General features: G+C 57.5%; 1 protein-coding gene across 1 annotated transcript in view; it reads right to left on the bottom strand.

Moving 5' to 3' along the window:
• Window positions 1-692: 692 nt before the first annotated feature.
• Window positions 693-14086, bottom strand: part of CNTN2 (contactin 2) — a 29941-nt gene continuing 16547 nt past the window's right edge. Inside the window, exons 8-23 of the mRNA XM_032878426.1 lie at window positions 13765-13940; window positions 13227-13363; window positions 12637-12766; window positions 10623-10773; window positions 10371-10498; window positions 9867-10042; window positions 9249-9369; window positions 8538-8696; window positions 7975-8124; window positions 6047-6117; window positions 5494-5728; window positions 5057-5169; window positions 3528-3714; window positions 2918-3030; window positions 2305-2473; window positions 693-1875 (exon numbers count right to left, since the gene is read on the bottom strand). Coding sequence (XP_032734317.1) covers window positions 1766-1875; window positions 2305-2473; window positions 2918-3030; window positions 3528-3714; window positions 5057-5169; window positions 5494-5728; window positions 6047-6117; window positions 7975-8124; window positions 8538-8696; window positions 9249-9369; window positions 9867-10042; window positions 10371-10498; window positions 10623-10773; window positions 12637-12766; window positions 13227-13363; window positions 13765-13940 — 2326 coding nt within the window. The 3' untranslated portion in view covers window positions 693-1765. The remainder of the gene's footprint in view (window positions 1876-2304; window positions 2474-2917; window positions 3031-3527; window positions 3715-5056; window positions 5170-5493; window positions 5729-6046; window positions 6118-7974; window positions 8125-8537; window positions 8697-9248; window positions 9370-9866; window positions 10043-10370; window positions 10499-10622; window positions 10774-12636; window positions 12767-13226; window positions 13364-13764; window positions 13941-14086) is intronic.

The following is a 14086-nucleotide window of genomic DNA, read 5'->3' as shown; positions in this document are numbered from 1 at the left end:
CATAACAAAATAGAGCTCTAACTGTAAACTACAGAAGCCAGGCTCTGGGGTCCTCCACGGGCCTGTCCCTTATGAGATGCCTGTCCCGCTGCTCCCGGATGTGAAGGGCCACCTGTTAGAGCGTGGGCTTTGGAGGTTTCCTGGTTGTGCCATCGCTGCTGCCTGGATTTGGGGAATCCCTGTCCTTGCTTTGGTCCCTTTACTTGGAGCAAGGGTAAGGGCAGCAGGAGGCTTCAAGCCAGCACCGCATGTCCAGGGCCTGGCAGGAGCTTGGCCTAGAAGGCGAAGGACTGTTGCCTCCTGGCGAAGGACCCAGCCATGCCAGTCACCCCACGATCACCCACCTGGACCTCCTCATAGCTCCCTGCCCTTCTTAAGACCTTCTTAACCAGGCCGTAGCCATTCAGAGCTGCCCCCTTCCTCTGGACAGACAGCTCGGAATAGGAAGGTAGGACAGGCTGTGCGACCTTGGGAGGTCCCTGACCCTTCCATTTCCTCGTCTGTAAAGTGAGGGGCTGGGGCAGGTCTAGCTCAAAAGCCCCCTCCAGCTCTGATGTCCCGTGATTGGGAATGGACCCAGAGCGCGTGATTTATTAATGCCTTTTTCTCCTGGGGAAATGCAAAAGAGGAGTCAGAGGCAGCTGGGGGGCAGGTCTGGCCAGGTGGTCAGGGTATCCCTGGGAGCAGGCAGGGCCGCAGGGATCGTTTGCCCTTCTCGGAAGACTCCCGACTGCAGAACGCACAGAACAGATGCCACCTTCCTGTCCAGGCTTGCGGGAGTCGGTGCTGGAGAGTGGCAGCCCTGGGCCTGCAGGCCGAGCAGGAGGAAGAGGGTGGGCGCGTGAGCCCTGTCTCCCGGCTCCTGCCCACACCCTGGAGGGGCCGTGCAGGATGGGTCTTGGTGGAGTGGGGGACCTCCCCAAGATAAGCCCTTTAGTCACTCGGCCACCAGCGGTGGCTTCTGTCACTCTGGGGGTGACAGGGTCAGGTTGGCAGTGTTGGCTAAGACAGCAGCGTCACCTGCCTTGGGACTGTGCCTCAGGCCAAGTCTGGTGCCCCTTTCTACCCGGTGTCCCAGCTTCTCAACCCCTTTGCGCTCCCACCCTCGGCAGTCTGGAGGACCCTTTCCCAGAGCTGCAGGGACTCAGGCTCCTGGCCTTGGACTTTGGGGCACTGGTTTTCAGCCACCTGGGTACGTGGCAGGGGCCCCTAGGGGCATCGAGGACAATGTCAGGGTCCAGCTGTGCAGGCCCTTGGGAAAGTAGGGGAGTTCTTGGTCCTGGGTCTGGCTCTATCCTTATACTGAGGGACATTGATGTTTATGCTCTGTCCTACTGTGACCCATTGGTGTCTTCCCACTGGGCCAGGCACTCTGCTCAGGCGGCGGAGTCCATCTGCGAGACAGGAGCGTCATCTTCCCCAATGTGCCGATACGTGGTTTCAAACCCCCTTCTTCCCATGGGCCTGTTCCTTCCGTCCAGGCGCCCCAGAGGTCACAGGTGTAGGGTTCAGTATCATCATGGAAGTTACTGCCTGGTGTCTTTTGATTTAAAGAAAAAAAGTCCTTGCACAGGTTCTATCCTGCGGCAGAATATGAAATATCCTACCTCCTACAAAAAAGGGCACTGTTTAAAGTAGGTACTGAAAGCCAGCCATTCTCAGGCACAGTGTTGGGCCACCTTGGCGTCAGGCAGGGCCAGGGCCAGCTGGCTGTGTCTGTCAGAGGCGGGGGTCTGGCTGTGGCGGAGAGGGAGGGGTGCCAAGATCAGAGCTCCAGGTAGCCTACGAGGACCAGCATCGCCATCGACGGGGAAAGGATGGTGCCGGGATGTGGGGTTGGGCTGATTGCAGAGTTCTCCACCATCATGCTTGTGCCTGAAACCAGCAGGTGGAAAAGTGGGGCTGTGTCCGCTGGGCTTGGGGCCAGCCTGTCCCCGCCCCACCCCCTGGACAGGATCCAAAGCTTGGCTAAGGAGACTCCGGGAGGGTGGCTTCAGGGCTGGGAGGGGTTCTCAGCCCTACTCCTACAGCATTTTGTAAGACCTTTGCTTCTGTGGTCTAAAGACTGGCCCTGTACCCGGTGAAGGGAGCTCAATCCTCCCTGGCCCTCAGGGACGTGGGGGCAGGGGGATGACAGGGGGTGGCACAGTGCTGGGACTCGGTTACACTTGGTTCCTGCCCACCTTCCCCTGTGCCCTGGGGGTCTGGCTGAGTTGGGGTTGGTTTGGGTGGGAATGGTTACTTCATCAGGCATCTGCATGGACCCTGATTCTCCTGGGGGATAAGGTGGGGGAGAGCCAGCACCTCCATTCCTCACGATGTGGACTTCTGCTGGGATCCCATCCCCTCCAGGCCCCGTGGTCCGAATCTGCACCAGGGCATGGCCGATGTCTTCCGGAATGGCAATGTCTATCCAGTTCCTGCTGGTGACGTGGAGCGTGGGAGTCGGGTGTAGGTCGTTCTGGTACAGCATCTGTGGAGAGGAGGGCAGCCAAGGTAGAGCTTCCTCACACCGGCTGGTTCTTCTCTCTTCCCCAGCTCTGGACACCGGGACGTGCCCATTCAGTGCTGGTCCTCACCCTTCCCGTTGCCCGCTGACCAGGAGCAGGCCCTTAAATAAACTCCTCATTGGTGGGAGGACAGCTTGCAAGAAGCTGAGCCATCTTTGCAGACTCCTTAGGGCTGGAAGGACCCTCAGACTTCACCTGGTCCCCTCGAGCCCTGCCTTCCCGCCATCCTCCCTTCAGCCCCCTTTCTTCTGTCTCTGCTACAAGCTATCCGTATCTTGTGGCGCCAACAATCCCGAACTCTTCTTCCGTCGGACTCGGACTTGCTCCACACTGCAGCTCCCTGTGTCCGCTGGAAACGCAGAGGCCCAGTGTCCGGCCACTCGGTGCCTTCTGGAGCCCTTCCTTACCTTATAGCCCGTGACCGCAGACTCATTTCGGAGAGGAACCACAGGATCCCACTTGATGCTAAGACTGGAGCTTGAGAAAGTCCACGAGATGTTGCCAGGAGGGCGCTGTGGAGCTGCGGGAGGAGGGAGAAGACTGAGAAATGTTCCCAGTGTTTCCTCCCCAGCCACCCCCTTGCCTTAGCCAGTCTTTTACTATGTGTCTGCCCGCAGCCATTACACCCAGAACATTCCATCACAGCTGCCTAAGAAACAAACTTCAGGAAACTCCGAAGGCTGGAGAAGAGAGATGCTTCAGAGCCCATGTGCTCTCCCTATTTACGTTAGTCTTCTTCTTCTTCTTTTTTTTTTAAAAGATTTAAAAGATTTAAAAGAACGGGAGCCTAGAGGGGCAGAGGAAAAGCAGGCTCCCTGATAGGCAAGCACCCCAATGCGAGGCTTGATCCCAGGACCCAGGCAGACGCTTAGCCGACAGAGCCACCCACGTGCCCCTATTTTCATTAGTCTTGCTGCCTTGTTTCTGTCCAGGCCCGGGCTTGTGGCCTAGAACATTAGTCTTATCACCCGGGAGTGGGTGGTCCTAGAGGTGCTCCTACCCTCGGGAGAGACTCACGGGGCTTCATGGTGGTGGCATTGGCAGAAGGGCTGGCGGGCCCAGTGCCTGCCCGGTTGTAGGCCCGCACGGTCACGTGGTACTTGGTGTTGGGGTGCAGGCCAGTGACTCGGGCACTGGTGTCCAGCTCCGCGGTCCTCACTCGGTCGGCAGCCGCTTCCTTGTCCCCGGCCTTCCAGTAGCGGATCTGAAGGGGGCAAGGGGAACCCCTAGGGTCAGCAGCTAAGCCCCCACCTCAGGGGGACCCTGACCCTGGCCCTGACCACCGACATTCTGTTCCTCTCCTGCTCCCTCTGGTCCTCATGACTCAGTCTCGGGTCTCAGAACCCGGACACTGGGCCATGTGCTCCAAGACAGCAGGGACACGTGCTTCCCACTATCATTAGCAGCCTCTGGACAAACCGCAAGATCAGTGAGGGGATGTTACTACCGCAGACCGGGTGGGAGGCCGGAGCACCCAAGGACCAAGAGGAGGGGACCTTGGGTAAGAAGGGCCATCTGACCGCTGGACTCACACCCACTCAGAAGGCTCCCAGTTTCTCTTCTTCTTTGAGAGGAGAAAGAAGTGCCAGGGAAGCGAGCTAAGGTGGATGGAGGAGGGGGGCTGCTGCCTTTTCAGCAGCCAGCAGAGTCCGGTCCAGGGGCAGCGTGGAGACTTGGGTGGAATGAGGCGGCAAGGGGGGCAGGTGACGCGTGGGGCTGGGCACAGACTCCACCCGGGGATGGGGGGTTGCGGGAACCCAACCCCACTGAGTTCTCTCTGGGATCCCGGGGGGCTGTGCGGAAGGATATGAAACAAGTGTCTGTACTTGTGAAGCAGTCCCCGCCCCCACCGGCGAGCTGATGACGGCTGCCCGGTAAAGATGCAAACCATCATCATATTAGCAGGACTGGTTAAATATTCGTCCCCATCAAGGACACTTTCGTGTTACCTCCTCAGTGCAGCTCACCTGTCCCACTGCGTTCAGACCCAGAGCTAAGGCTGCTGGAATGGGACGTCTAGCCTGGCCCGGACGCTCGCCTGACCCTTCCCCCTAAGCGGTGACATTTCTTCCTTTCCCTTCTTGCCCTTCCTACTGCTCCCTCTTGCTCTCTGTCCACTCCACAAGCTGCTCCAGCATGGAGTCACTGGGGGCTCAGAGCTCAGGCCGGAAACTGCTGGGCCCACCGTTCCCAGGAACAGGACGACCAACGGGCACGAGGAGGGGGCCATGCTCTGCTCCGCAGGCTGACGATGCTAGCTAACTGGGCTCTGGTGTGAAAGGGACAGGCTATGTCCCTTCCGGAACCTGTGCGGCTCCCCCAGCTTCCAGGGCTGGCTCTAGGCAAGCACTGAACTTCAAGTCGATCCACAGGTCAGAATTTCGCTCTAGACCTGGGGAGGGGCTTGGCTCAGGCTACCTCCCCAGGGCTGCACGACGACAGCAGTCCCCCACCTCAGTGAATGAGTAATCCCAGGAGGAGCGACTAGTGAGCTGTGAGGTGCCCCCAGCCCCCCTTCCGGTCCCAGGACCCAGGGCAGTGCTCACCTCGTACCCCAGGAGGATGCCGTTCGTGTCCTGCTGCACAGGTTCCCAGGTCACGTTCATCTCTGAGGAGGAGACCCCCTTGGCCCAGACCTTCGTAGGGGCCACCCTGGGCTCTGGGGACCGATACAGAAGGGGTTTGGATTCCCCAGGGCCTCCCCGTGTCCTGCAGAGAAGCTGCCAACGGGGGCCTGCCCTTGCTTAGGATTTCTGAGAACCCAGGGCCCTGGGAGAAGGTCACCTGGGAGTTCCCACAGCCTCCCCCAGGCCACTTCTCTTCCCACGGAGCCTCCCTCCTCCTCCCCCAGGCCTGCAGGGAGACAGGGTAGCCAGGGAATGAGGCCAGGTGCCCCTTGTCCCTCACTCCCCGCCCTGACGTGGAACTGAGCTGGGGTGTGGGCTGCGCCCTCCCCCGCACACCCCACGGACAGGTGGCCCACCTTCCTCGGCCGAGTACACCAGCGCTGTGAGGCTCTCGGGCCCCTCCCCGCGGCGGTTGTAGCTGCGAATCTTGACCTCGAAGGGTGTGTAGGGCCGGACGCTGTCGTTGCTGTAGACGAAGTGCTGGGCGTCGGCGCCGGGCACCCGGGCGGTCTGCCAGCCGCTGCCGCCCTGCCTGCGGAAGGACAGCAGGTAGCCGAAGCCGTCTCCGTTCTGGTACTCCCGTGACATGGGCTGGGGGCGAGAGCGTGGTGTGGGCGAGGGGCCGCGGTGCGTTTCCCTGCCCGGCCTCCCCGCCCCCCACCCCAGCCTCAGCCAAGAGGGGCAGCCCCGGGGCTTGGGGGCCTTGGCGGGTTTTCTCCTGCAGTGGATGCGAGGGGAGGGAAGGGGGTGCCATGCACCCGGAGTCGGGGCTGCACAGCGGCTCAGTCTGGGTCCTCTCTACATGCCGCGCAATCTGGAGATGAGTGAGGACGGGGTGGGGGTGGGTGGGCAGGATTTGTCCCTCCAGAGAGCTGGAGGCACAGTTCTGCCTCTGTCCCTGCCGCTTACCGTCCAGTTGACGATGAGCTCTCCGGGGGCTCCACCCCCTCCGCTGAGTCCCGAGGGTGCTACCGAGGGGGCTGTCAGGGCCAAGGGACACAGATGTGGCTGGTGAATGCGCAGTGACGGGGCAGCAGCCTCGTGCCTGTGCCTGTGCAGCAGACGCATGGGGACACCCCTAGGTTTGTCCTCCAACAGGACCTCTGGATGTGGGCTCTGGAGTCAAGGGAGACCTGACATCAGGTCCCACCTCTGCCACTTACTAGCTGCGAGTCCCTGGGCAAGTTACTTAACCTCTCTGAGCCTGATTCCCCTCTCCGTAAGATAAGGATAATAATGTTTCTCTCCAAGGGCTCTAAGAAGAATAAAATCAAGGACGATGGTGCCCAGCTCGTGTACCAGTCCTTGCTCCGTCATTGTCGCTGATCCACAATGATCTTTGTCGTCTCCTCTCCCGTCAGTTTAAACTAAATAACACAGACCTACTCCAGTTTGCTCTAAAATGAGGGGAATAAATAATCTGGAACTGCAGTTAATGAAAAAAAAAATTTCTTTCATGTTGCAGGGAGTTTTATTATTATTTTTTTCTCTCCATGGCAGATTTAATTTCCTAATTGTCTCTAGTATTCAACAAAGCTGATATTAAAACAAGACTCTACTTAATTAGATCAGGAATCTTGGCAGGGGGTAACTTGGCTGGGCGTCAAAAGAGTTCTACAGAGAATCCAGCAATGGGAAACTTATCACTTGATTTTGATGCCAGGAGTTTAGGGCTTTGTGATGTGCAAGGGGTGCTTGACCACACTGCCCACGTGGTCCTGTGAGCTGGGCGTTCTCATCACCCTTGTCAAGTGGAAAAACCAAGGCCCAGAGCAGTTAAGTGACTTGCCTAAGGTCACACAGCTAATAAATGGCATAGTTCAAATTTGAACTCAACTCTTCCGATTTCAAAGCCCATCATCTTAATTCTGCATCCTGGCTGTCTTTTGCTCACCAACACCTGGGATACCAGAATGAAGGAGATCACTCCCCTCCCTTCATTTGTCTCTCTAAGAAGTTCAACCAAAGAAGGGACTTTTCCTGGAATTCCTTACTCTGGAGAGGTACCAGGTAAAAATGTTGACTGATTGGAGAATTAGCCTGGGGCTTATGGGAAGCTGTGTTTAAAGGACATAAGAAGGCAGACCCTTACTACACATGGGAGGCGGGAAGCCTGGGTGGGCGGGGAAGGGGAGACGGTGTCCTGATTCCATGTTGCCCATTGCAGGACCCCAAGGTTCTCATTTTGGACCTTCAGCTGTGAAAATCTGGGTGGGCAGGTGCCCCTCCTGGCTTCTCTCTCCTTCCTTCCCCTCTCAAGATGTGATACCACCTGCCTTTCAGGTAAGCTTGTGGGAAGATTGTACATTCCGCCTTCTCTAAAGGATTTAGAGACACTGACTGCTTCCCTACACACACACACACACACACACACACACACACACACACACACCTTCCTCATTAACTGATTTCAGCAGCTCATGCACTACCAGGAAGGACATCTGCCCATCACCCACCCCCATGGTCCTGAGTTCAAGTCCAGACTCTTCTCCAGACTTTGATTTTTCCATTAAAAAATACACTTAAACCTTTTATTTTGAGATCATCGTAGATTCACATGCAGTTGTAAGGTTGACCCGTTTTTTTAAAATGAGGAGTTTGGACTGGATGGTTCTTCCAGCCCCCACAGGCCCAGGCTGTGGCCCAGGGCAGAGTGCGTCGCGTGGAGCAGGGGCCTTGCCCTGACTGTGTCCCTTTCTCATCTGTTTTGTTAGAGTCTGAAGCCTGGTGAGCAGGGTGGGAACTCCCATAATTGCTCCTCCCCTGGGGTTCCCTTCCAGGAGGGCTCGGGGCTGTGCCCTGACATTACTTCTCTTTGGGACCCCCAGGACTCTGACCTGCTTCCTTGGTCCGGATTTTGCTAGAGGGCCCACTGGGCTCCCCGGTGCCCAGGATGTTGCTGGCTAACACCCGGAACTCATAGTCCATCCAGGGCGTGAGGCCCAGCACCTGGGCGGTCTCAGCATTGCCCTCGATGTTGGCGGGATCTGCAAGGGATCAGAATCAGTGTGCTGGCACTGGTTAGTTAGTCGATATGGAAAGGGCAGGGACTGGGCCTGACTCACCTTGTATCCGGCCCTCAAGGTGGTGCCTGCCATACTCAGTGCTCAGCACCTCTTTTAGAAAGGATGGGAAAACTAGTAGACCTCCCTACCCCAGGACCTTTGTTGAGGCTGTGTGCATCAGTGGGAACTCCAGAGATGGTCTGTCAACGTTCCAAGGACACAGACTGAGCGCTGCCTTCTCCAGCCCTTTTCCCACTCTCTTGCAGCCTATGGGACCGCCTCCCCCAAGGGCCAGGGAACTCCCTGCAGGCAGAGGACCTAAGCCTGTCCCTTTCTGAAGTTTCAGGCTCAGCCAGACCTTATCAGCACTGACCTGGGTGGAGCCTCACACTTACTGGTGCGAACCTGCTTCCACTTCCCTGCAGGTGGGGTGCGGGCTTGCAGGGTGTACTTGGCAATGGGGCTGTGGTTGTCAAAGCCTCGGCTCCAGCTGAGCTGGACGGTGGTGTCGCCAATGTTCCTCACCACCACACCTCCTGGGGGACCTGGTGGACCTGCACCAGGGGGTCAGAGCACAGGGAGTCAGAACTCATCTGCTCCAAATTTGAGCCAGTCTCCTTCCGGCGGGCAGGGGCTGGTGCAATACCCAGAAGGGGGCAGCAGAGGGCGCACGAAACACGCATGGGGTGGGAGGGCCAGGAAGGTGGGGGGGACGGACAGCAGTGAGTGGCAGATGGGGTCTGGGACGTTGGAGCAATGTGTCCCAAGCTGGAGAGGCTCACAGAGGCCTTCGTGCAGAGATGTGTATAGATTCCAAAGCCTGCCACCACCAGGCTTTGAAAACTGCTGGCCTCAGCAGAGTTCTCCCGTCTTAGGAAGGGGATTTTTAAAATTGTGGCTTTGGAGGAGGAATATTCTATTTAGAACCTTCAAAAAACCATGGGATGAGTTTGGCTCCGGCTCTGGGGACTTAGAAGCCCTTCTCTCTCAGAAGCCCTTCCCCCACAGCTTTCTGGGAGAGGAGGGGAGTTAGGGAGCACAGGTGAGAAGAGCCCAGCTGGCCCCTGAGGGAGTGGGGGCAGGGCCGGGGTGGGAAACCCCATCACCTCGGACCAGGACGGTGGCCTCCTTGGATGCACTGTCCACCACCGTCTGGGCCATGCACGTGTACTTCCCGCCGTGACGCAGCTGGGCGTTCAGGATGGTCAGATCCCCAACGGTCTCCTTCTGCACATGGGGGACAGAAATTGGGGGGGGCAGGTCAGAGGAGGGGGCCCCGGCTAGTGCAGTGAGGCATGAGGTGGGGCTCGGAGTCTTCTGCTCCATTATGTCCATGGACCCCTCAGCATCTTGGGGTTTTGGTTTGTTCAGTGGAAGGAATCCACTTCTCCTCTGTTAGTACCACAGGACTGAACAACAGTTTGTTACAGAGACAGTCAACCATGGTCCAAGCTGATGATGTCATTTGCATTGGGGTCAGGATGGGGAGGAAGCCTTGCCAGGCTGATACCTAACCCTCTTCTAAATGTGTCATCTTCAGGTGGGATCCAGGGAACTGCCCATCCAAGGAAGGGAGTTCCTCTGAATCCTAGGATAGCTTGCCAGCCTGGCATTCCTCAGGGAATGGGGAAAGGCTCTGGGGTAGTCACGGTTAAGGACATATTGAATCCCCTGTCTGTCCAGAAGGAGGGAGGAGCTAAGTGTTGTCTGGCTTCAGGCCTTACCGTGCTGGCCCTCCGGTAGTGCCCCCCGGGCTTATCGAGGTCGATGGGGAAGTCATCCAGGGTCCAGATGAAGGTGAGGTCCATGGTGGGGTCGTGGGAAGCGTGGCACTGCAGGGTCAGGCTATCCCCCAAGTTGATGTCCGCACTCGAGGGGGCTAGGGTGATCTTGGTTGCATCTGCCAAGAGAAACAACATCCCTGGGTAGAGGGAGAGGGAAGAGGCCCAGGCAGAGGCAGCAGGGCAGGGTGAGAGCATTGGTCCCTAAGCCCCAAGGAAGAGAAGAGGCAGCATGGCCAACAGGACCTTGACCTCCCAGGAGCCTCACGAGTGTGCGAGAGGGAGGCAGGAGTAGATTCTGGATGGTGGCAAGGGACTTCCCAAACAAAGTCCAGTCCCAGGATAGCCTCAAAACCGAACGTGGAGGAAGGTGGGAACACAAGAGCATAGTGGCCAGGAGGGACAGGCACCCTGTGGCAGCTGAGCCACCTGCCGTCCGCCCCTCACCTCGCACAGAGAGGATGCCCGTGCTGTTGGCTTTCCCCATGAAGTTCTCAGCAAAGCAGGTGTATTTGCCTTCATCTGACCGACTGATGTTTCTTATGATCAAGGTGCCCTCCGGAGTTACGGTCACTCTGCAGCAGGAACAAAGCAGATCTGGCCAACTAGGGTCACACTGTCGTCATCACGGGAAGGGGACTCGCCTGCACAGTGGGTGAGGAGGACCAGGGACTGGTTCAGGCAGAGGAGGGGTCGTACCTGCTGCTGTTGACCAAAATCTCGGTGCCTTTGCTCCAGAGCACCACGGCCTTCGGAGCCGCCCGGGGCTGACAGGGAATAGCGATCTCTCCGCCGCGGGCCGCAGGGATCAGACGCTTTACGGGGTTCAGCCTGAAGTCGGGGGCCAGGGCTGGAAGGAGAGAGGAGTGCCCTGCAGTCACACAGGGAATCCTAACACTGCCCGTTGCCTGGATGAAGAGGTCCGCCGGCCCCACGCTACACACTCTACGCATCGGCCGAGGCTAAACCACAAGTGACTTGTGGCAGCACCACTGCCAAAATACACCCAGAGTCCAGCCCCGGCCGGTCACCGCCCCCCAACTGCCCCCCTGCTGGGCCAAGCCGCCAAATCTCCTGCAAAACTACTGAAAACCCCCTAGTCCGTCTTCCTGTGTTTGCACTTTCTTTCTCCAATCTCCTCCTCCACTTCTGCAGGCTGGCGTGTCTTGGGAGAAACTTGAACACACTCAGGAGGAAGTCCCAGCCCCTCACAAGGGCTCACAGACACGACCCCACCTCTCCACCCACCTCTCACGCCACTCTCCTTCATCGATTTGTTTTTTGTTTTGTTTTGTTTTAAAAGAATTTTTATCTATTTACTTGACACGGAGAGGGAGCACAAGACGGCAAAGTAGCAGGTAGAGGGAGAAGGAGAAGCAGGCTTCCCACCGAGCAGGGAGCCCAATGCAGGGCTCGATCCCAGCACCCTGGGATCATGACCTGAGCCAAAGGCAGACGCTTAACGACTGAGCCACCCAGGCGCCCCTCTCTCCTTCGTTTATTATGCTCCAATCATCTGGGCCATTTTCCTGCTTCAGGACCTTTGCACTGGCCATACATTTTGCTTAAAAAATCCCTCAGATCTTTGCATGGCTGACTGCTTGTTAACACTCAGGTCACACTCCAAATGTGACTTCCTCCGAGAGGTGGAGCCACCCTCTCTAACTGGCCCACCATCCTCCTACCACTCTGCTGGTTTCTTTATACCGTAATTTTCTTACGGCTGTCCAAAACTATTTAATTACGTGATTTTGTGATTGTCCCTCACTCTCCACTGGATTGTAGGATACTGGAAGGCAGAGACCTTATCTTTCATGTTCACTCCTTACAAGGTGTTGAATAAATAAATATTGGTTGAAGGAACAAATAAACGAACGAACGAACCTTAGTTAAGCTCACCACAACTTGACGAGATATGTATCACTATACCCATTTTACAGATGAGAAAACTGAGTCCCCAAGAGCTCAAATCATATAACTAAGAACACTAGCACCAGCTGACATTTACTGGGTACCTGTTCGGTGAGGGCCATGTCCTCTCTGCTTTACCTCTATCTCATTTCCTTTTCCAAACAGCCACATAAGGGTGGGACTTTTTTTTTTTTTAAGAGAATCTTTTTTTTTTCTTTTTAAAGATTTTATTTATTTATATGACAGACAGAGATCACAAGTAGGCAGAGAGGCAGGCGGGCAGTGGGGGGAAGCAGGCTCCCTGCTGAGCAGAGAGCCCGATGTGGGGCTCGATTCCAGGACCCTGGGATCATGACCGGAGCCGAAAGCAGAGGTTTTAACCCACTGAGCCACCCAGGCGCCCCAAGGGTGGGGCCCACCTTTTATTGCCCACCTTTTATACATCAAGAAACTGAGGCACAAAGAGATTAAGTTGCCAAAGGTCGCACAGCGGACGGGGCTGGTTTAAACACAAATCTAACTGAGTTGGTTGCCCGTGATTTTTGCCCCCTTGTTTTTGCGGCAGCCAACCCTTAACTGTAATCGTGCCAGACACGGGACAAGCCAGAGACCCGTCTTCTGGAAGTTCGGAATCGAGTGTCTCATCTCCTTTCTTCAATCCCTCTGCTCTGCTCCGAAGCCACTGGAAAACGAAGGGAAGCTGCCCCTTGCATTTGTGTGTTTAGAAATGCTTCCCTTCAGAAGGCTTAAAGCCCCTGCCTGCGTGTCCTTGCCGACATCCCCTGCCTCCCTGGGCCCATACCTTGCACGGCCAGCTCGGCACTGGCGTAGATGGTGCCGTGTTTATTTTCTGCCACACACTGGTACATGCCGGAGTCCTCCAGGCTCAGCTTGGAGAAGCGCAGGTCCCCAGCCAGCACCTCCACACGGGACTGTGCCGAAGAGAGCAGGGGCGGGGCGTGAGGGGGGGTGCAGCAGAGACTCTAGGCTGCCACTCCCTCCCCTCCCCCTGTCGAGGGACTCATTTGTCTCCAGTCCCATCTCAGGACCTCCCGGAATCCCAGGACTCCGGTCCCCCCAGGCCCCGGGATATCAGCACTCTGAAGCCAGAGGGACACGGTGACCTACTCAGGACCACACAGTGATTCTGTGACTCAGTTGTGCCTGGATCCAGGTCTCTGGACCCTTCAGTTGTGACTCTATCCAGGTGACCAGCCTGTGGCCATATGAACCTGGGGTGGAAAGAAGCACCTAGAACCACCCGGCCCATGGTGCCTTCATAGTCCCAGAGAGACGGCCCATGGTGGTGCAGAGTCAGGGAGCAAGGTCCGGAAGGTGAGGGAACTGGATGAGCCGAGCGCAGCTACGTGTAGGAAGCCCCCAGTCTCCTACCTGGGAGGCCAGAGGCTCCCCGTTCCGCAGCCAGCGCACTGTGGGCCGGGGCTTGCCAGCCGCCGCACAGCCCCAACGCAGATTGGAACCGATGTCAGCCTCCATGTCTGAGATCACCTTCAGCCACTCGGGCTGAGCTGCGGGCAGCAAGAGAGAGAAAGGCCTGCGATGAGCTGGGAGGAGCCTCCTGCTCACGATGGACCCGGATTTCAGGGCTGCAGTTCCTGGGACAGACAGCAGAGGGCGCCCTCGGCATTCCACAACAGGGTCACGGGAGAAGCAGGCTGAAGAAAGTGGGCCCTTGGCGTCTGTGTCGGGGCTGTTTGAGCAGGTTAAAAGCATTCCCAAGCCTTCCATGTGCTCTCTGCACCCCTGAGTGAGGCTCTGAGCGTCTGTTTCTTCTGTTTCCACACCCAGTGCAATCCTGGGGCGGGAAGGCTTAAGCCAGGGGCCACCTGGGTCCCCTCCCTGACTTTCGGATCTGCTTTCTAGGGGAGCAAGAGTGAAGGCAGGGGGAGGGGGTGTCCCGGCTGTGTACCCTGCACGATGATGCGGCCCTGGACGGTGTCGCGGCCCTTGGAGTTCTCCGCCTCACACTCGTAGGTGCCCTCGTCCTCGAAGCTGACGCTGGGTATCTGCAGGGTGGGCTCAGCGGTGGCCCACTGGGGGGACAAGGAGCCGTCCACTTTGCGCCACTTGATCTGGGGCACGGGGCTGGCAGAGGAGACAAAGCCGGAGCGGGTGGGCTGCGCTAGGCAGACTCCCTTGTGCCCGCAGATTGTCCCGCCCTTGGGAGGTGCTGGGCAAGTGGGGATGGGGAGGAGGCGGGAGGGAGAGAGGCAAGAGGGGAGGGCGGGGCC

This window comes from Lontra canadensis, unplaced genomic scaffold (genome assembly GCF_010015895.1).
Source record: "Lontra canadensis isolate GAN:19392208 unplaced genomic scaffold, GSC_riverotter_1.0 scaffold63, whole genome shotgun sequence".
In the NCBI taxonomy this organism is placed as follows: domain Eukaryota; kingdom Metazoa; phylum Chordata; class Mammalia; order Carnivora; family Mustelidae; genus Lontra; species Lontra canadensis.
Note: the sequence above shows the minus strand (reverse complement) of the source record. Positions and strands in the feature narration are given on the sequence as shown.